The sequence below is a fragment of the Echiichthys vipera genome (genome assembly GCF_963691815.1).
Source record: "Echiichthys vipera genome assembly, chromosome: 7".
Lineage (NCBI taxonomy): Eukaryota > Metazoa > Chordata > Actinopteri > Perciformes > Trachinidae > Echiichthys > Echiichthys vipera.
This window is the reverse complement of record NC_139832.1, coordinates 25612863-25635181: the sequence shown is the minus strand read 5'-3', so window position 1 is coordinate 25635181 and position 22319 is coordinate 25612863. Positions and strand designations below refer to the sequence as shown.

Below are 22319 nucleotides of genomic sequence, written 5' to 3'. Positions count from 1 at the left end.
GACGTTTCTGCTTCTTGATTTCACAGTATTACCTTTAATCAGAAATCTAAAAAAGATCTGCTAAAAGGCCAGGAATAAACTAAAGTCTGTGTAAAAAAAAAGAGTTCTAGTGCTTCCTCAGCTGTCTGCACCTCTTGCATTTAGGTGTCCAGCATCAGTTAAATGTTACTCTGGAGAACAGAAGGTGAAGAAGAAGCAACTTGAATATGGAAGGACTCACATAGAAGGCTTGTTCACGTAAAGATGGCGTGTCAGGTGGACTGTGGTTGAAGATTGTTGAGAGTCTCTTACTGACACTAGGAGCTTTGTTGACAGTGCTTGCCACTGACCCCTGGTCATCTTTATCAAATGGACTGACAGAGGGGGAGGGGGAAACGGAAGAAGGGGAAGACAGACACAAAAGTAAATAAATAAACATAAAATATTCAAGCAATGTTCTGTTAATGAATAACACATTAAATAAAACAACCACATAGTGCTGATGAAGCTGTTCAGTGCATTGACAGCAGGGTTGCCAACACTTACTTCCAAGTGACTTCGAGGCTTAGCTTAATAGTCCCAAGGTCATTAATATCCACGGCAACCGTCTGGGGTAGTGCAGCAAACAGGTCCTTTGTCTCGCAGGAAACACTTCCTACAACTACGTGATTGGCTAAGCTCTTCAACTCCGTCACCTAGGAGACCAGAGAAATAATGCTGAAATATGAAGCAAACGCGTAAGCTAAAAGCTGTAGTTCATCGAGTGGCCACATAAGGCTTTCAAAAACAGCGAGTCAATCCCCACAGAGCCCCACGTCAAAATGTGCTGTCCAGCTTTACAGCAGAAATAAACATGTTTATAGCCTGGGACAAAAAGTTTTAGAAGTCACCCTGACCAGAACTCTTTACTGACAAATCAGAACCAAGTCTACATTAAAATAAATCCAAAGTAATTTAAAAAGACTGACCTTCACAGAGAGGAAGTCACTGACGAGCGGCACAAATACCATCTCTTCACTGTCCCACACCTGTTTGCCGTTGATCTCTATTCGGCCTCGCAGTTTCCACCGCTGCCGACCGTACTTCATAAAGATCTGAACAAACACACACACGCACACCACAGTTATGCATATCAGTAGAGCTGTGTGCGCATGTGTGTACTTTGTCTTAAACAGCAAGTTTTCTGCTGTTCTTCATAAGAGAGAGAGAGAGAGAGAGAGAGAGAGAGAGAGAGAGAGAGAGAGAGAGAGAGAGAGAGAGAGAGAGAGAGAGAGAGAGAGAGACAGACAGACAGACAGACAGACAGACAGACAGACAGACAGACAGACAGACAGACAGACAGACAGACAGACAGACAGACAGACAGACAGACAGACTAACCTCATACTGGTCACCAGCACACAATCTGGCGAATCCAGCCAGACCTGAAAGACAAATAGATACAGGTGTAACCTATCAGCTTCTCATGAGACCCATTGGGACTGGATTTATTTATCTCAGGGATTCAGTTTTTTTTTTTAACATTATCTGCAAAGGTCACTGATTTTAATCCCATCTGGAGTGTGTATGTGGGTTATTTTTCATCCAACCCCCACTAATAATTACAGCCACAATTAACCCCTATTTTAACGTCAACTTGCTGCTCCTTCTGTAATTTAAATCTTGGCCTGAGTGGCGTCTCTGTATACATTTGTTGTTTGCCCCATTTTTTTTTTTTAAATCAGCTTAGTGTAAAAGGACTTTTGGAAGAAAATGGAGTCAAAATTATGTCTTATGATCGATGAAACATGCTAATTGCTGGGAATATGATGATTAAGAAAAAAAGAAAATAGAAAAGAAACAATAGCATGAGCCTAGAAAATCTCCAGAAGGTTTTGGTAGTTTCTTTTGAAGCCTGTTCTGTTCAGGCTCTATTTTATTAGATTTTGGCAAATATGCACCATTAAAAGTATACAGAATTAGTTGTTAGAAGTTCTGTTTGCAGTGTAATTATGGCTATACAGACGGTTATCACGGGATTACCCTACCTCCACTAGGTGCCACTTGTATTTTCTTTTTTAGAAAAAACTAACCTGTTGATGATCTAAAATCAATAATTTTTAGATATTGTTGAGTCAGTTTTACACAGTAGCTGCCAGTCACCAAAACTAATTCACCAATAAGAGCCAAAGGATTTAAAGAAGCAGTCATCTTCTGTGACTTTTAAATACGTGAGCCATAATTACTCAAAATGTTTAAATTATTCAATAAATCTAATCGGTTCATCCTTGAGTCCGAGTAGACATTTGTGCCAAATCTGAAGAAAGTCCCTCAAGGAGTTCCTGAAATATCATGTTCAAAGGAACGGGACGGACAAGCTGCAAACATAATGCCTAAAGCCACAGCTCGGAGGCATAAAAAGGAGAGAAGACAAAAAAAAGGGGATGAGGGAAAGAGGGAATAGTGAAGACAGCGGGTTGAGCTTGCTATTACCTTTCATCTTAATGTGGAACTCCCCCAGCTGGTTCTCCAACTCGTTCTCCAACACACACATGTTCTACACAGAGGATCAGAGAGGGACACTTTCATTCATTCATGTCTACCAAACAGGAACAAACAAAAGAGCTGCAGTTTATAAATAATCCCTATTCCCTCTTTAACGTATTCCCTTGTGGCCCTATTTTACCACAGCACATTTTCCATTTTTCTCCATTCCATCTTAATCCACTCCTCTGTCCTCTTCCTCTTACCTCTGTGTACTCTTTGTATCCTTTATTGGCTTCAACTAAACTCTCCCTGGCCTCCTTACTGCCTGGAGAGGCAGTGTACGCTTTGACCATCTTGTTAGCTCCATCTCTGAGTCTCCTTTGCAGACAGTACGCTTCATATAGCTCCTCAATCTGGGAAAAAAAGGGAACACATTTCATCTTTCTATCCAAAGAAGGAAGTAGCTTCATGGCAGCTGGAAAGTTCAAAATGTCAGTCAGTACTAGACTTTTTCTGTAGGTCTGGTAAAGTTTTAATACATGTATTTGTAAGGGACCAAGTATAAAACCATTAATCTCACAAAAGGAGAAGAAATGTATGATACTAGATTTAGCTACTAGCTCATTTCCATCTGCAGTCTCTACATTTCAAAGTTCGAATTACAATAAATACCAAACTCAATCTTTTATCCAAACATACTTACACATTTCATTAATGACACCCCAAACTGTGCAGTATGTATTAATAACTGTTCAACTCAGCCACTTTAAGTTTATCTTGCTTGCCTGAGACCAGCATGAAATACAATAGCTGACTATGTAAATAGCTGCTTAAACATAAGACCAAGTTCTTTCCATGGTTGTCACACATTTTATTTACAACGATTTGAGTCACATTAAATGCTCTGCACAGTATCACGTGTATTCCTACAGATAGATATGAAAGACATCCCTTTCTCAATCAAGTTTCCTATCACTTGAATGAAATTACAAAAGCAGTGGTTATGCATATTTGATGGGGGCACTATAGGCGCTCTCTGCGTGTTTTCTAGTTCATAATCTGTTGAATTCTCCAGGGGCTATACTGATCAAATGACCAGTACATACTGCATTCAAAGCAAGATATTTAATTTTGACCTGTATGCTGCATTATGTTAACTATAGCTGACACATACAGTAACTGGTACTTAGTTGATGAATAACAAAAACCTAGTAGACCCTCACAAACACTGTTACAACCAGTATTTATAGCACAATGGTCTTTACTCCAAAACTAATGTTGTGTACCATAATTTTTTTTTCTATTTAAACACAAAGCAACCCAGCGACATATACTGTATATACAAAGAGCAATCCTACAACTAAATGAAATGTCTTTAACATTCTGCTCAGCTGTTTGGTAGAGCACATTTTGAGTCACTATATCTTCGTGATAATATGGGTTGAACTTAACTTGATTGAGCCGTCCCTACCCTTTCGTTTAGGTATGTTATGTATTTTTTTTGTTGATAAAAAATGAATAAATGTATGATTTTTCAGTAGTTCAGATGTTTTCAAAGTGCTTTAAATATCAAGAAAAACACATGAAAATAACACTAGTTCTGGTAATACTACTAATTCCATGGTAACAAACTCACATATGTTGGTATTCTATCATACAGTGTTATTAGCATTATTAACAGCACATGCTTTGTCATGTGTCTGTTTCACAAACATAATGGACGGAGATGTCAACCAAGATTTCTTTCCATCACTTGTTTCTTAGTGAGGACATTAAAGGCTTAAAAGTAATGCGAAGACAAAATCCCAATCCATACATATGCACACAGTCCAATGAGTCAAATCATGAACACATTTCAGTATTGTAGTACTGTATTTTCTATAACATTAACTGATGTTTGACAGGGTTTATGATGGTATTACCTTGCTGAGGTGAAACTCCAGTCTTCTTATGTACCTCTCAGTCACCTTCACTTGCTGTCAGATGGAAGCACAGAGTCACATTTATTCCTCTTAGTCAACACTGGACTACTTTAACGATACGCCAATCCAAGTCCAGCTAAAAGCTCTAGTCAGCACTACACATGTGTATGGAATATGGTGTTTCACATCATACATTCAGGATAATGTACATTTCCACAGCACACACACAACACAGAGCACAAATACTTGTTAAGCCACAAACAACACTTCCTACCTATGTTTCAAATTAAAAGTCTAACAGGAAAGGGAGGGCTTATGCTGTTTGAACAGTTGGCAGGCTTTTAATCTGCAACATGTGTGCAGGAAGTATTACAATCCAATGAGAGTAGCTTAACAGCTCTTAAAAAATCCCGGGAAAGTAAAAGGCACTGGAAATAATTAGTGTAAAAGAAGAGAACATGAGTAGCAGAGTTATGACATGAGTGATGTAATTAGTGCTGTGGAAATTAGTCAATACAACAGGTGATCACGGAGAAAGTACTGAGTTTGCATAGATGGCCATTTATAAAAGGAGGTGCCTTATTAAAATAAGGTCATATACTTAAAACAGTATTTAAGAGTTCACAGTGGCTCACCTTGTCCAGTTCATACAGGAAACCCTGGAGAGGCAGAAAACATTGACTCATCAGTATCTCTGAGATTGTTAAAACACTTCTGTTTTTGCTTCGTCAGTACATTTTAATTTTTAAACCAAAGTTGATTTTGAGATGTCAAGAATGCTCACTGCCACAGATTGAAAAATGACCAAAAAAAGCACAGACTACTGGCCAGCCAATCCCTGGGATGGTTGGTAACTTTGATACCTTTGCAACTTAAAAAAAGAGGACTTTGTTTTTTAAACGTCTGCCTGCAGGTGCATCCAGGGACACACTGACACCCAAGATAAACAAACGAGCCAAGAAATAAAAGTGCTTGTATCAACATTAGAAAAAAGGAAATTGTTTTAAGGCTGAGGCTTGAACAGGTGAAAGGAACGTTTTTTCCTTTTCCCCTGTAGTGCCGAGCCAAACAGTACAATCCCACAACGCACCAGTCTGGAGTTCCTCTTTGATTCTTTCATCTGTCTGCTGAGGCCATCCAAGTCCATCTGATGAACCTGCAGGTAAGAACTGACACACATACACACACACACACACACACACAGTGACAGAAGTAGTTAAAGGGTAAGTGGTACCTCTTGTAGTATCTAACCAGGCAGATATTCTTGGTTGGCACATAGCACACATACAGTGCATGTTATACATGCTGCTCTATTACTTGACACCTTTCTGCTGCACAGACACTATTTTTTTACTGCTGCTGCTCTTGATTTCTTTGTCTGTCACTTTGTTTATGTCTTATCTTTCTTTCTTTGTCTTACACCAAGAGAAGTCGAACAAAGTTTTGTTGTACATGCTGTATAGTGACAATAATACAGATAAATGTTTTATTGATTCCCTTGTTGCTTTTTTAAGCCTTGAAATTAGAGAAGGGAGAAGGGTTTACATGTTCTTTTATGTTTTAGATTCATTCAATCATTCAATGTGCTGAAGCTTTGAGACAGATATTTACACTGTGTCCTCTGCACTTCCTGACCACCGCTCACTGCCGACTGACCCACTGAGCTGCTCTCCAGAATTCATTACTTCTCAATGAAAATGAATTAAGAGTCAACTGTTTGAGTGTGTGTGTGTGTGTGTGTGTGTGTGTTTTCTTGAGACGATCTCGAAGCAATAGTTTGACATTTGGAGAAATAAGTTAAACAAACAAAACACAACCTGCTTAATCAGTGAGCTTTAAAGGTGTTGTCTTACCTTTGGACAGAGCCAGACTAGCTGTTTCCAGGGCGTTATGTTAAGCCAAGATAACAGACTACTAGCTGTAGCCTTATAAAACGGATGGCTCGAATCAAGCAATCTGATTAGTTGTTAGCCGTGGTATAAATTCTGTATACCTACGATGTCCAATTCCTTTTCACAATGCTATATCACTCTATATGTTCATGGACGTAGTTGCCAAATCTGTCCACAGGAAAAAAAACTATTCTACAGATATCTTAGATATAACAGGACTGAGTTAGCAACACAGTTTAGTGTTTATACGTGTGGTCTTTATTCAGTTTGAGAAACTTCAACATGTCTACATGCTAAAGTTAGCTTAAGTTGACTGGTGACTCAATGGGCAGTAGAAACGGTCTCTGTTGCTCAAATCTATCCAGAGAAAAAAAAAAAATTTTGCAGGTGAATTTTGTTTTTCAGCAGCTATCTTAGTTATGACAGGATTCAGCTAGCAAAGCAGTTTAGCGTTTATATGTGTGGCATTTATTCATTTCGAGAAACTTCATGTCCACAAGCTACGCTAGGCGAGCTAAATTACATCAAGATATGTTACATAGCAACGGCCGGCCAGAAAGGCCTATGTCTTTGTAAGAACAATGCTTTATGGATGGTTTTTGTCCATAGATACTGTTTTAATTGGAATCTGTCCATCACTTTAAAATTGCCATAGTTGGTAACCATTTTACAAAAGCAATAGCTCACTTCAGGCCGTGGTATGTTGGGATTATATCCTGGCTAAGGGGCGTTGTTCGGCCTGACGCGTGGCGGAGGACAACCCGTGTGAACTATTGCTTAAATATTTAATAGACAGATATGCGAGCGATGTCAATCTGGTCATGTAAATATCTGCAAAACTGCAAATGAGACTATTTCCAAAAATGTCAAATTATTCCTTTAAGTGTAAACTAATGACCTATTGGTTATTGAACCAATGACCTATTGGTTATTGACGGAAAGACAGTTTGGTTTGCAAATATGATATTAACAAGTATTATTATGTTTATGCTGTATAATCACCAAATATCAGTCAGGGATTAGGAGCCACTAGTGCTGCTTCAAGATCACAAAATCGTAGTTGTTATTTGTTTGTATGACTGTGTGTGTGTGTGTGTGTGTGTGCTGAGTGAACTCACTGAAGGCCTTTCTTCAAAGACTCATAGACCTGATCCAGTCGCTCTGGTTGAGGAACCTTAGGTGGTGGGTTGGACTTGGTTGACATAGTAAACATCCTGCTGGCTCTGCTGGGCTTCCTGCTCACACCTGGAGTGCTGAACACTGAGAGGTTCCTGCAACATCCGCAACATCATTTTCAAATATCCTCACCTGACATCACCAGATCAGCTGGATCTAACACAGTTCTATCTAACAGCATCATGTCACATTAGACAGATACCTGCAGCATATACACTAAGGAATTCCCAGACAGTGACAATCTGTAAGTCAATTAGTATTTGCACAAATCTTTAAAAAGGGCTTTAGTTCTTCTGATACCCCTACAAAAAGGTAGAGAAAAACACGACCATGTTTTTTCATAATTTTGATATGTTCGCTTCATGAAATGGATGGTCATAACAAAAATATTTTATACACCAGAAACTGCTACTCATGTCATTTCTCACCTATTGCTTGTATTTAGTTGAAATTTTCACAATTATTGCCCTGATATCTGCACTACTCCTCAAGGCAAAATATCAATATGCAGTATGTATTTATTATAAAATAAGACTTTAGAATACAACACTGTCATAGGCAGAGATTTCATACACATATTATAAACAATACAATACTATATATTGTATGCTGGTTTGTTGGCACAGTTCATGCCATGACATTGATTAAAGCTGAATTAGGTGACTTTCTATGAAAAATATGTGCATATTTGCTGAAACTGTCCCTATATCCTGAAAGCAAAATGAGACAGAGGATGTGTGAAAAAGTCATGTAGCTCTGCATCGGGCTGCTTCTCCCAGTCTATTCCCAGAGCTGACTACTGCTAATGGCATCTGCTAGTTTCCACCGCGCCTGTGTGTACCTGTAGGACTTGTCGTAGGTGTTGACTCCAGTGAAGCTCTGGCTCCTAGTGATGGATCTGGAGGTGAGGCGTCTGGCTGGGCGAACAGATAGCGACATGGTGGAGAGAGCTCGGGATGGACTCCCTGTACAGATCAGAGGAGCAGAGCCTTCAACAGACTGCTGACACAACAGCATGATGAACTAATCAGCCATATTTTTTGTCATCAATAGCATACGATGATAGATAACGCTAATAGAAAATGGACTGAGATGGAAACAATTGGAAATGTTGCTGCTAGTCAGATAAATCACATTGACAAGTGCCAACAATGATGTATGGAAGAACATGTGACCTGTAACACCCAATCAAATGCAAACAACACACTAAATCAGCCAAACTCTGAATGATGCGTCAGCTAACGTATTTTTTAAATCATGACCTCTGATATTTTCTACAATTGTGAACAAACATTCCAAAGCGGATCAGAAGGTGCGTGTTCATGTCTGTCTAGAGTTCAGGATAAAGTTCAGAGCATTTTAGGTCGCAAGAAATTTGATTTAAAGGTCTGTGAGAAGGACTAAAAGTAAAACATTTTTACTTTTATCTTTCACTTAAGTTACCCTGGTCTTCCCTCCTTATTTAACAAACTCACATGACTTCTCAAAACAAAAACTGAGTCATGTATATGAAACCAGAAATGACCAACAGAAACCCCAAACTGTGCTGTGTTGTGTCAGCATTTGGCTCTGTGACTCATTTCCACTGATAAATACCACTACGTGTCCTGTGAATAATCTGACATTATAGTTTGTCGCACAAAAAACCACAGCAAATGATGCCGTGCCGCCTATTCAGTATTGTAGCCTACAGTACATGATGATACAGTACTGTGTACAATCTTGCTTTGTATCTTTTTCATTGTAATAAGGTTAAGTGAATGGATATAATAACTCAAATGCCTCTTAATGCAACTGGATAGACCTACAACCAATCAGAGCAACAGAATGATGTAGCACTGAGTGACACACGCAAGTTGAGATGATGTTTGGTCTGTTTTCAAGCGGGAAAAAAAGGTGTCTTGTTTTTTGTGAGTCTGGTAAGCTGCTGTTACATTCAGTAACTACCTTCTAGCATGACGCCCCTGTCAGTCATGACCTACACAAGATAAATGGTTGACCCTTCAGATTTTTAGCTGCTGTAAATCTGTCTAAATAGGAGAAGGGCCAGACATATCTCCAGAGAAAATGAAACATGAGCAGATTTGTCTGGTTCCCAGGATGTGTGTATGTTTGTGTACTCAGATCTATTATCAATATGTAAGGGTATAATCAAGAAAAATCAGTGTGTTCTTTTAAGTACCATCATCTACGAAACTAAGGAAGAAGTCATTCACATACAAAGGACGAGTCAGCATCTAAACCTCAGTGAACAGGAACACTGGGGATAGCCGAATGCCAAGAATAATGGCACCATCAGCTTTTAGAATGGTTCCCTATAAGCCTCACTTTCACAATGCAATTTTGTCAGCCACTGGGTACCAACTCCTGGTAACTGTGGAAACTCCAACGTCAAGAAACTTCTAAGAAAAGTGACCCCATTGATGGAGGAAGAGGGACTGTGATAAAAACAATCAATTTCCACTGTATGCCGGAAGAGCCTCTGATGTCACAATCCATCCATCAGAAACGTTTTTGAATCCTATTATATAGTTCCAACGACTACTATACAAAACTACAGTGGTTAATGTCTGAACACATTAAGTCACCTAAAGCAGGCTAATCCACTTGGTTGCTGTGGCCTTTAACCAACAGTTGAAGTCTGTGGCCTGAAGCAGGATTTTGTTATTGTGGCTTTAGTCAGCGGTTCATTTCTGTCAGCTAAAGCAGTGTTTTCCTACTGTGGCCTATCCAGTGTCCTGCATCCTGTTTCTTCAAACAGCTGAAAGGCCTTTGCGAGACGACTGCCAAACACCCCCCTCCCACAGCACAGGAAATGTCACAATCCTACAGGAAGTCAGAAGCAACTGCCTCTCCTGACAGGAAATTTAACAAAGGGAGATAGTCCTGAGGGCTGCAGTCATCTGGCTGAAAAGAAAAGGTCAATTCTGCTGGAGTTGAACTAAATTACAAGGGATGGATTAATTTCTTTAGAGGTATTTTCATTAAAAATAAATACTGTTTAACATGTACTTCAAATAATATTATCTTTTACTCTTAACTGGGAGTAAAAGTGTAGAAAAAAAGACTATGGAAACACTTAGGGGAGGTAAAGTAATTACTTACTTCCACCCTTGACATTCATCAAGAATGAGTGTGTGCGCTGTGGTACTCTGAGGTCAACCATTTGTTGACTTAACCTAGTTAAAGTACAGAGGAGCTGGGGGGAGAGATAAAGGAAGATAGCACATTTCAGAGAGAGAAACTGAGCCTGACAGTGGTGTAGAGTGGACAAACAGAGCCAGTGGAAAAGTTGGGTCATACAGGGTCCATCACATTCAGGCCCTTCCTCTTTAAGTTCCTGCTAAATCATCATGTTGTGTTGTCACAGCAGTTCACCGTCTCTATGAGAAAGCCTATATAATAAGTGATAACTCAGTCTGGTATCAGTACACAGTTTATATTCAGTAAGAAGTCTCTATGAAACTTTTTTATCTTATATCAATGAGTTATACAGGTGTCAGTATTTTATCGGTTGGCCAGCATATATTGGACAATAATGAAGGACACGTTAAGACAATTTTATAATAAAAGGTGTCAGTTCCTCTGATGAGTTTAAAAAAACAAGCACTACATTCTCAAACCCAACAGGTTTGTAAGGCTGATTTACTTGCTAACCTGGTTCTTTGCATGTTTAATTTTCGGCAGTACAATCATGCACATGAGAACTGAGGCACTACTGCACCTACTGGGGGAAGTTGGGGTGGTCAAAGTATAAGGTGCCCATTACAATATGATAGAAATATATACAATAATAATACAAAATAAGATCAAGGACACATGAAACAACACTCATTAAAGTGAATTTCATTCATTTTCCTTTCTTTTTTATCACCTGTTTGTCGGTCAGACAGCCAGATTTAGTACCGTATTTTTTCGGATTATAAATCGCAGTTTTTAATCACAGTTCGGCCGGGGGTGCGACTTATACTCTGGAGCGACTTATGTGTGAAATTATTAACACATTACCGTAAAATATCAAATAATAGCCCGGGCTATTATTTATCTCAGTCACGTTAGAGACTAGGCCTGTATCAGCAATGATCACACACACGTCAACCAATCAAAATTCGGCGGGGGCGGGTCATGGCAGAAGTGCATTGTGGAAAAAAAGATGCTAACTGCTACTTGGAGTTGTTCAGAAGTGACACCGAGGACGAAGAGTTTATTGGATTTAGTGATACGGAGTGACAGAGTGTTTGGTAAACGTATAGCATGTTCTATATGTTATAGTTATTTGAATGACTCTTACCGTAATATGTTACATTAACATACCAGGCACGTTCTCAGTTCGTTGTTTATGCGTCATATAACGTACACTTATTCAGCCTGTTGTTCTCTATTCTATTTCTATTCTAAATTGCCTTTCAAGATGAAATGTCTATTGTTGCTGTTGGATTTTAGTGCGACTTATATATGTTTTTTTCCTTCACTATTATGCATTTTCGGCTGGTGAGACTTATACTCCGGAGCGACCGAAAAATACGGTAAATCCCTTTTTTTTTTGTTTAGGGTTCATCCTGAGTTATATTGTTTAACTTTAATGTGAGTTTAAGAATTGTTTGGTAGCAATACATTGTTTTTCTTTGATCTGCAATTACGTGTAAGATATGTGGTTTTGGCAACGGTGAGGAAACAGCTTTTCTGATTTATATTTTGCACTCCTTTCCTCCTAGATGGGGGCGTAACAGATGGTCAAAAAGAGATTGGTATGAATGAACAAAAATATATTATTAAGCTTCACAGTTGTCTGAAATCTGAACGTTTTGGGGCTCCCCATGAGTGTAATAACCCTTCAAACCTGGCAGAATCAATGTGCATCAAAAGCTGCTCACCTTTTTGACCGACAGGGAACAGATTCTGTGCCAGTTTGCGCACCAGATTTAAAAAACATTTGGAGCATTTCGACCATGAATAAATTGGTTCAGAACCTCAAAGGTCGGTTCCAAACTCGAACCTGAAAATTGCTGTTTTTGCAATGCAAACTGGTTCAACCGTAGTGTGCATTGGAAAGTGCATTGGTCGCATTGGTGCACGAAAAGTTGAACTTTTTTTTTACCTCAGGTCGTAATGGCTGCATCCTGAAAGCACATGAAAAATAGGCACTTGCGCGCTGTGGCAGCATTATTTTCACTTTTCACAAAAGAATGTGCCATGTGTATGGGCCCAAATAGGGCATTGTACAAGTGTAACTATCTAAGTCTTACCCAGTGTCTAGACCAAAGGCATCTCAGAGGTGTTTTTCACTTGCACATCTCACGCAACAGATACACTCTCATTTTAATCTGTTCAGCTGTATGGCCTGAAGCTTCTATTTACGCGTCAAGTTTGATTATTTTGACAATACACACAAATAAATATAAACCATAAACATGAGATTAAAAAGGCACAAACATTTTGCAAAGGGTGGAGCAGAGCGTGCAGTGTCTTGAGCCAGATCCAGAGAGCAGCACACTCTGCTCTGGTTTAATCCCACAGACTCTCCCTTCACTTTTGCCCAACAGCTGAGAGTCAAGACATGGGAACACTGAGGAGCTGCAGTGTTCATGAGCAGACTGTAACCTACACTGTATATTTAGTTTCTCTGTCTGTCATTGTCTGCTCTGCTGCTGGACGCTTTTGAAATTTGCAGACCAGTCGGAACCAGTATAGACATTCGCTTCAGTGTCGGATAAACACTGTAGAGAGAGAGCTTAACGGTGCATCTGTTCTAGACTGCTCGGTATAGGATGTTTAGTTTGGTACATCACTTTCTTTAGTTAGGACAGCCCTGAATCAGCCTAATACACTCTAATTAGAAAAAAGGTTGATTTAAGTCAGTTACACACCAATGCTTGATTTTTCAGTAAGAATTATCACCATTGAGCAATTATTGCATGTTTACATTTTTAAACATAAACCAAAATTGTCATTCTGCATTTCTTTTTGTCCCTGCCAAATGTAAAATGTACTGAACCATAAAACCAAAATTGACACAGTTTTTTAGTTCCGTTACACCCCTTAACCCTAATATAAAACACCAACCTTGACAGGGCTCCGTGTCTCTGCCAGAGTCCCAGTTCAGACAGGGCAGTGGTAGTCGGCACATTTCTCCCTGTCACACCCCACTGTCCTGCCTCCAATGAAATGTCCAGCCTTGTTATTAGACTTTCATGTTTAATGATCAGCTCCATTCAAACTTCAACTACCTCCTCCAGAGTTAGTTAAAGCCATCAAACTTAAAATGTCCATCAAACTATGGCGTATTTTGTGTTCCCTACCTGATCCAAACAGTGGTCCACTCCTGCCCAATGATAACAACAGATTCCAGTCACACCATCCTCTCTGTTATTGATGTTGTCATATAAACACTGGGACTGTGGCTCTGTGCCACACACTCAGCCTTCCATACGCCTCTGTGTTAAGCGAGTGTGTGACACCACACCTATTGTTTGATGCTCTCTGGTCTCTCTCTCCCAGACCATTCTGGAAAAAGTCGGCCTGGGACCCAAACACACACACACACACACCCAAACACAGCACATCACTTAGTCCCTGTCTCCCTTACACAGTGTTGGCTCCACTAGCTGGGTGGCCTGACGATAGGGACGTTTATTTGTCAGAGCAAGATATCTCAACAAATACTACCCAGGTGGTTATGGAAATTGCTGTGCATACTCATGGTTGTCAGAGGATAAATCATCATCTTTGAAACTCATACTACTCCTACTTATACAATAGGACTGGAGGGTAAAAATGATGAAAACCTTTATCGAGATAGAAACATTTCCTTAATACGAAAATGAGAAACTCTGATTTACTGTTGAATGAATGCTTGACTAAGGTTTTTATTAATACTCAAACACATCCCTGAAAAATATTGTCCAGCTGATATTAAGGTTTGAAGACAAAAAGAAAATCACCTGATTTGCTTATTTATTTATTTTGGACTAAAAGTGTTGACATTGTGGATAACCTTGTTTGTTAGCACGAAACTACCTTTTCACCTTTCTAAATGAATGTGCTAAATTAAATGAAAAAGAAAATCTGGATATCTTATTTCCAATGATGATTGTAGTGCTTTGGTCCCTCATCCTCTGAAAACCAAAGGATGGAGACTGTTACACACAAGCTGAACACAAGTTCTGCATTCACTGTTCAACTCACTACTTCAGGCTGCGGCTGACTGGAACATTACACGTGACTTATCACTCTTTGTGGAAATCTTGATATATATTTGGGGACAACGCATGGCTGTATAGCTAGCTTGTGTTGTTGTTCCGGTCAAATTCTATTCACAGTTTGTCAACTGTACACAGTATTACTGACTTGTTAGCATCACGTTAGCTTTATGGCTCGTAGCTGGAATTCTATGACCTACGGACTAGAAATAACTCTTGTTGCCAAGTAGTTTCTAAGGTCTGTCCTATTAACTGGAGCAATGAACAACGTTTCCATTGTTGTCCATTAATTCCTAATAATGGACATCTTGCAAGATGCAGGAGAGTATTCTAGGATGTACAATTAGACCCATCACCTAGAAAACACAGCAAGGCACTCAGAGAAAGTTCCACACAACCAACTCCAATATTACTATCTGATTTTTTTAAACATCTTAACCTCTGACAACAAAGCTGCGACTATTGTTCAATGCAATAACAGGTTATGCGGGCATGCGGAAATACATAATGTGATAGATTAGAATAGATTTTATGTTGGCAGCTCCGACAATTCTTGGTCATTTTTCATTCTTGAGTCTGTTACTTGGGAGTTTTAAACTTTACGGACATTTAATCTCAAAAGGAATATTAAGTAATATACACATCACATTCATGTTCTTTTGAATTTTGTGACCATTGACCGTTGTTCTAGCACCACTCCCTGCACAACACTTCTTGACTCAATGCTGGTAAGGCTCTAAGAATAGCGATTCATAGATAACACTTAACACAAACATACACGCATAATGAGAAAAAGGAAAAACACAAGAAATAATTATGAAACTGCTGAGCCCAATACTGGCTCCATCCTGTGTTATCAAGCTGAGCACACTGCTGAACAGCCACAAGGAATGCTTCCGCCAAAAATTGTAGTTTAAAAAAATAAAATGAATTAGTCAAATAAGAATTAAGGCAGGAATTTTCATAAATGTAATTAAGAAATCCTTTTTCAAATCTGAAAAATCTTCTCCATAAGCAAGGTGCAAGTGTTTCAGGCCTGTGAGCCTTCGTTACTGTGATACAGCAGTTATTCCTTTCACAGGTGTTTTAATAGTGTTTTACAGAGCTGAAACCAAAAGTCCAATCAATCCATTTCAGTGCCACTTTTCTAGAATACAAAGCGTTGTGCTTCACAAAGGAAGTGTGTATACTTGCTATTCAAACAATAATCATACATATCTCATAACTGTTACAGAACACGGCCGCTACTAGAATTTTAACACTGATAACAATATAAAGAAAACTCTGATAACGACATACCTGTTGGTGGTGGAATTTCGTCAGTAGAGACATAAGATATCATGCAGGATGTTGGTCATTTCAAAAATAAACTTGATCATCATAATATCGGCAACAGTCATTTTCAGGGAGTAAACTTAAAAGGGGAATATACTAGCATAAAAACACTAAATATTTAAAGTGGGATTAAGGAAAATAGGGTAAATATATATATACAGCTGCAGTCTATACCTGCAATCATACAGACCAGAGGAATACAGTATCATAGCTTGTATCTCCCAATGGCAGATTAACACACATACACTGGCTTGCTGGTTGATATTTTTGGTCACACATTTGCTACAACAACAAAATAGTTTCAATAAATGCAATACTTGTATTTCAATAGTGAATGAAGCCTGTCCAGTGAGAAACAAAAAAACACACAAGCGCTGGTCAATGTTGTTGGTAACAGTGTGATATACAGTAGGCTTAAGGTCTAGCAGGCTATAATGATTAAACACAGTCCGTCACATTTGAACTACTCCTGACTATCCCTAACTACACAGATCATTACAGATAATTTGGGCATAGGCCATAAATAAATCACTGTTTCTCATAATACATGTTACAAAATGCACCAGGGTGGGCCTCAATAATTATCTCATCACAAAATGTGTGCTACTTCTTTTTATTTTATTCTTCTTTGCTCCTGCTTGTAGCTGTGTTTTTTGCTTTTATGCTGTTTTAAATGTTGACATTTTGCTTTTAGGTCTCAAGTCAAGTCTTAAGTATTTCACCTCTCACAACAGATAATCACATTGTGTGATTGCTGTCAATGCTTTTCCTTATCTTATTTCATAAATATTTGATATGTGCAATTGATATAAAAAGATGGAAAAAAATGTTCCATAATGTTACATGTCTCCATAAATCTATATTACAGTAAGTTTACAGGAGTTCTCCAAATTGTCCCAATTGCAACGAACGTACTACTATAATTGGAGAGCGGTTTGTCTGTTTGTGCCTCTGGATATATCTGTTTATCTTTAGTCACTGGAACCAGACTACATTGTCATTGGGAGTGAAATACGCAAAAAAAAAAAAAAAAAAAAAAAAAAAACCAGTATAGTGACATTGCAACATCTATGCCTACATGGCAGCATACTAGATTGTTTGATGGAACACAAAAATACATTTACCAGGCTCAAAGCAACACGCGTGGATGGTGCGGCGTAGTGCAGCTGTCATTTTCATGCCCAGCACCCAGGTTATGTACTTGCGCCCATCTGGGTGTGCTGGTCTTAAAATGAGGTGTGGTCAGGCGCATGGTTGGCGCGTTGCTATCTTGAGAGAGCAGAAAGCAATTGTACCACTGTCAGACAAAAACCTGGTCTAAAGTCAACGCCGCAGTTTTTTCCTGTTAAATGCTGCATTGTTCCGATACCAATATTAGTGATGCACTGCAGTTATATCCGCAGCCCCGTGGTTAATCCATGGATCCAGCTGGTCATAGAAATTAGCGCTCTGATTAATAGCAGATGGGTGAAATAATACTTAATTAATGAGAAAAATATTAATCACATTCTCTAAAATATGGACAAAGAGAGGTGCTGCTCCGTGTCTCTGGCTGCCACCCCAAGGTAGAGACAGGGAAAGTTGTGAATGTGAAAATGACATGATACGAATAGCCTCAAAGAATAATTTGTTCTTCCCGGTGAAATGCGGTCGCTGACAGCACTACATATCAAGCAAGGTGAACAAAGGGTCATTCCTTGGTGTTCCTCTTGGGATCATTAAGTCTTCATGTTAATAGTTTCCTCCCTGACAACACCACTATTTCATACACTGTTCTCTCACACCCCCACATAGTGTACATACAGTTTAGTTTCGTAACTCCAGGTCCTTCCCTCCCTCATATTACTGTCTTTAGGAAAAGGAAACCTAGGAGGGAGTAACATCCTGCAAGGAGGGCAGGGTCAGGAAAAGACTAGTGCAGCTTATGACTATACTGAGTCACGGGAATAACCCTACAGCTTTACTGTACAGACATTGTTGCTCACTTCCAGGAAAAGGATAGAAGTGTCTGAAAAATTATTATAAAGCTAAAAAGGCCGAAACAGAGAGTCTAATGTGAGCGTCATGAAACAATAATGTAACTTTGACAACAATAAAAGTAGACACTGTGTACCTGTACAAATATGTAAAAGCAACAGATTGCAGTTTTAGAGTTACATGCTGGATCTAAGAAAACACTTTAACGTACAAAACCCCTTGAATCCTGCTGCAGACCACATTTCAGGGTTTGATTGTAGCCATCATATTCTACACATATTGCACATGAAAGGGAATATTATGTATTTATCAGGCCTAATAATAATGCAAATTTCATTGTCAAATGTTCATACCTAAATTGAAAATGACTAAGTAAAGATGACTGATTACATAACTCAAACGTGTCTTTATGGTTTCACTTTCATACGGTAGTAAAGTAAATAGAAAAATAACAATTCCAGGAGGTATGAAAAAATTTGGATACACCATAATTCCTCCAACAGTGTACCTTTTACACATCACTAAATCATAACAAGCTGCCCCACACAACATAGTGATACGCTGTTATGTAATATTGACAGTGTATAAGAGGTAATATAGAATTTGGTAAGCATTTCTTTCTTGACACATGATAGGAATGCTGTTCAATCATGATGTGAACTTTTATATTGTGTGAGTTATATCGTGTATTAGGTCGATATGATCTCTCTGAACTATACTCTGACACATACATTTCTCCACACATGCAGATATCAAATATAAAAATGATTGCCATGTTTAATGTATGACTTGCCCCTCTAAAAGTTGTTTTTGGGTATTTGATGCTGCAGTGACTTCCTGTTTACATTGACATGCAGATGTTTCCTTACAAACCATTCACACTGAGGTCTTCTTTAAGTTTTTATGGTGAAGCCTAATTTAGTAACTCACAAGTTTCAGACTAGCCACTGAAAGTAGGAAGGACTTAGTGATGCATTTACAAAAAGCTGGTGCAGCAAAATCCAGACCTCCAGAGTCAGGCTATTAGCAGAGACAAGTATTACTTATTTCCTCCTTTTCAAGTTTATTTGATCATACTTTAATAAGAAGAAGCCTGCTGAGTTGTTTGTTGTTGCTCTGGGAACGCAACAGTTCCTCCATTTATATTGGCTGTCATGGTAACAGTATAATATGCAGCATTAATTCCATCAGGATAACATTCATGCCACAAACACATTCACAGATTTTTTTTAAACTGGTTTTCACTATGGCCTTTCCTGTGTGTATTGACCATTGGCAGTAATGTATATCATACAGAATGTGGTGCTTGGGTTCTGAGTAGAGTGTATTTAACAAAAAAAAAAAGTTTATCGTCATTAATGAGACAAAACAGATTAAAATGGACTTTGAAACGGAAAAACTCTAAAAAATACTGATATATTTTCTGTTTACATTGTCATAGTTGTTCCTCCTGTCCATACTCTAAAGCCATTCCAAACTAAGTGATAAGGTACAGAACACAAAGCCCTTGTTATCTAGAGTTAAAAGGCAAATTGTGTTTCCGCACACAGCATCTCGTTGCTGATATATGGCACAGGCATGGTAACACAAAGAGAGAATTTGGATCTAAAAATACCAACTTGATTTGACAAACTCATTTTGATTGTTGAAACTGCATGTGAGCTTCCGCTGAACTTCACAAACCCCACACACATCACTAACATCACTATCTCTTCACAGAATGGACAGAAAGATCAATCACAGCATCCAAAAACTGTATTAATGTACGATATTATTTATAATGTGTAATGAACCTTTCCTTTCAGGCTGTCCTCACTCATTGTTCATGTATTTATTAGTGTATAAATTACAACCGGAGCAAGAAAGAAATCAGGTGACGTAGTATAAGAGCGCCGAAATCCACGCAGGAAGGAGGGTCGGGGAGGTGGATGGGTAATATTGTTCATGTCCCAGAAGAACTAAGACAAATCGCAACCTTTCTTATAATCTTAACCAAGTCGTTTAGGGTGCCTAAACTTAAACCGTCACAGTCATGTACCGTTTCACAGCGTTAAATTGGACATCATATTCATACGAACAGGTTTCCGTCATATATTGTTACGAGTTGTTGTGAATACGTTTTTGTAAAATTTCCTATGAAGCCATAGATGATAATGTGTTGATCCTTGAAACTCAATTAAACAAATGTGAATATTCTTTTAACAATAGCTAAAAATGCCTTGGCTATAATTGTTACAGTAGTGGCAGTACGGTGGCATGGTCTCTTAAGGTGGACTGACCCAAAGTATTCATTCATTGTTGGAGTTGGAAAAACCCTTGTTTTGACAACACTGACCAACTGCTTTAATCAGGTAACAAAAGTGCTAGCAAAATGCATTTGAGACCGACTATATGTTTCTGTGCTTAGGGAGGGACCTCTATTTAATCAAATGACTATGACAAACAATTGTTGCTCTAAACAAGGCACAGGTTTGGTAGCTTTCTTGGGATTTGAAGTGACATCTCCAGCCATCAACTCATAATAAGTTACAAACCAGTTAACCAGGAACTGTAAGTTTATCCTGACAAACAGAGGGTTAATGATTAGAGATGAGCTAGTCGCACTGAGCTGCAGCACTGGTTCATACCTCCATATCCACTGTACATGGCAGCTGTGGTGGTTGATGTCAAGTCTTTCAAGCGTGGGGTCCACCCAATTCCAGAAACAAGCGCTCAGTCCTGCTCCAAGTGGACTCTTAGTTTATATACTTAAAAAATCTCTCACTTTCTTGTCTTTTTCCCCCACTCACTCGCTCCTTTTGGGCATCTAGCTCACTTTTATCTCTGTCCCGGTCTTTTTCCCTTATTCTCTTCCCCCATATCCACTGTCACAGTTGTTAATCCTTTCGTCCACTCACTTACTGATCCCCTCTCTCTCTCTCACACACACAAACTGATAAGAAGAGTTGGGGGAGGAGGGGGAAGAGGGAGGAGGAGGAGGAAAAAGGAAAAAGCAAGGCGGTCCTCCCTCCGTCTCTTCCCTGCTGACATCACCGGTTTTTCCTGCCCCTCCTTCTCCCTTTTGTTTCGGACCACACACAACATGAGTATCTGCCCAACATCCTCCCGCCACAGTATTAATACCCAGTTGTCCAAACATAACTCATTGTAAAACGTCACTGCAGGTTTGGTACATGGAACAGCCTGAAAATGAAGGTCCTCTTTTTGTGTTGGCCATGTTCAAGGTGTGAATGTTGCATTATTATACCAGCTTGCAGTATAAAAGGTAAGGACAGAATGAGGGAATAGAGTTGTTCCGCCGCTAAGCCAGCAGCGGAGGGAGTAACAGAGCAGGGATTTAAGTGATCAGAAACACTGAAGCCATAAGTAGAGTGAGAGCAGACAAAAAGTATAGCACAAATTACTACTTAAAGTGTAATTCCGGCATTTACATACATCAAATAAGCCATCAAGACATTTTTTTTCCTGTAACAACTATTAATGGAGAAATCCAGGAGAGTCGCTAACAGCCGGACGTGGCTAACACTGATTAGCTTGGGGCACTACGGTGAAGGCATTAAAACGTCTTTTTTAACCACTAATACTGCTCAAAATAACACAAAACCTCTGCAGTAGCATAAGAGTACCTACACATAAAATTAAGCACCAATGGGCTCCTTCTTTTTGGATTGCATTTGGTAATCGACTTGAATGGACTTTACTATGAGAGGAGCTGGTACTGGAGCAAGTTTGTAAGGGCGCACTCACACTGTCCTTCCGTACCGTGCCAAAAACAGGTTTTACGGGTAAAGCCTAGTTCGTTTGACTTGTGTGAGTGCAACCGCTCTGCGCCTAGCTGCGGCCAGCTGGCCGTCCACGGCCCGTTTGAGAGTGGTGGGCTTTTGTAAAGCGTGTTTGCACATGTACGAGCACGAGCATGCACACATGTACGAGCACGAGGACGAGGCCTACGGCGGCTCTGATGTCATTTTATGTGCGCCTGTTTGGACATAGAAAAAAAGAAGGACGGACCATGCGGGACATTTAAAACAATGGCGGCGAAGGTTCACGTTGGTATGATGCGAAGTTGGAGTGTTTACTGCAGATTTGGTCGGATGAAAATATTCAAGAACAGTCGGACAAGACACGAAAAAAATCAGAGGTCTATGGAAAGATTTGTAAATAAAGCAACGCAACGCGTTGACGTCAACGGATGCGTGTGACATGTTACGGCGTGATGACGTATGGACAAACAAGAAGCATTTGCGCGAGGCTCAGGCAGTGCGAGTACAAACGGGCTGGCCAGCGGGGGGAGAGGGAGGGGGGGACAAGTACCCTAAAGCCCGGGGCACGGTACGGGCGGACAGTGTGAGTGTGCCCTAAGTCTTTCAAAA

The 22319-nt window shown here is 39.4% G+C and overlaps 1 protein-coding gene across 1 annotated transcript in view; it reads right to left on the bottom strand.

The window, feature by feature from the left end:
• ripor1 (RHO family interacting cell polarization regulator 1) overlaps window positions 1–20803 on the bottom strand; it is a 33487-nt gene extending 12684 nt beyond the window's left edge. Inside the window, exons 1-12 of the mRNA XM_083917413.1 lie at window positions 20574–20803; window positions 8277–8400; window positions 7378–7530; window positions 5458–5536; window positions 5003–5026; window positions 4368–4421; window positions 2709–2858; window positions 2452–2515; window positions 1360–1403; window positions 948–1073; window positions 526–674; window positions 221–353 (exon numbers count right to left, since the gene is read on the bottom strand). Of these exons, the coding sequence (XP_083773539.1) occupies window positions 221–353; window positions 526–674; window positions 948–1073; window positions 1360–1403; window positions 2452–2515; window positions 2709–2858; window positions 4368–4421; window positions 5003–5026; window positions 5458–5536; window positions 7378–7530; window positions 8277–8400; window positions 20574–20592 (1119 nt within the window). The 5' untranslated portion in view covers window positions 20593–20803. The remainder of the gene's footprint in view (window positions 1–220; window positions 354–525; window positions 675–947; window positions 1074–1359; window positions 1404–2451; window positions 2516–2708; window positions 2859–4367; window positions 4422–5002; window positions 5027–5457; window positions 5537–7377; window positions 7531–8276; window positions 8401–20573) is intronic.
• Window positions 20804–22319: the final 1516 nt, after the last annotated feature.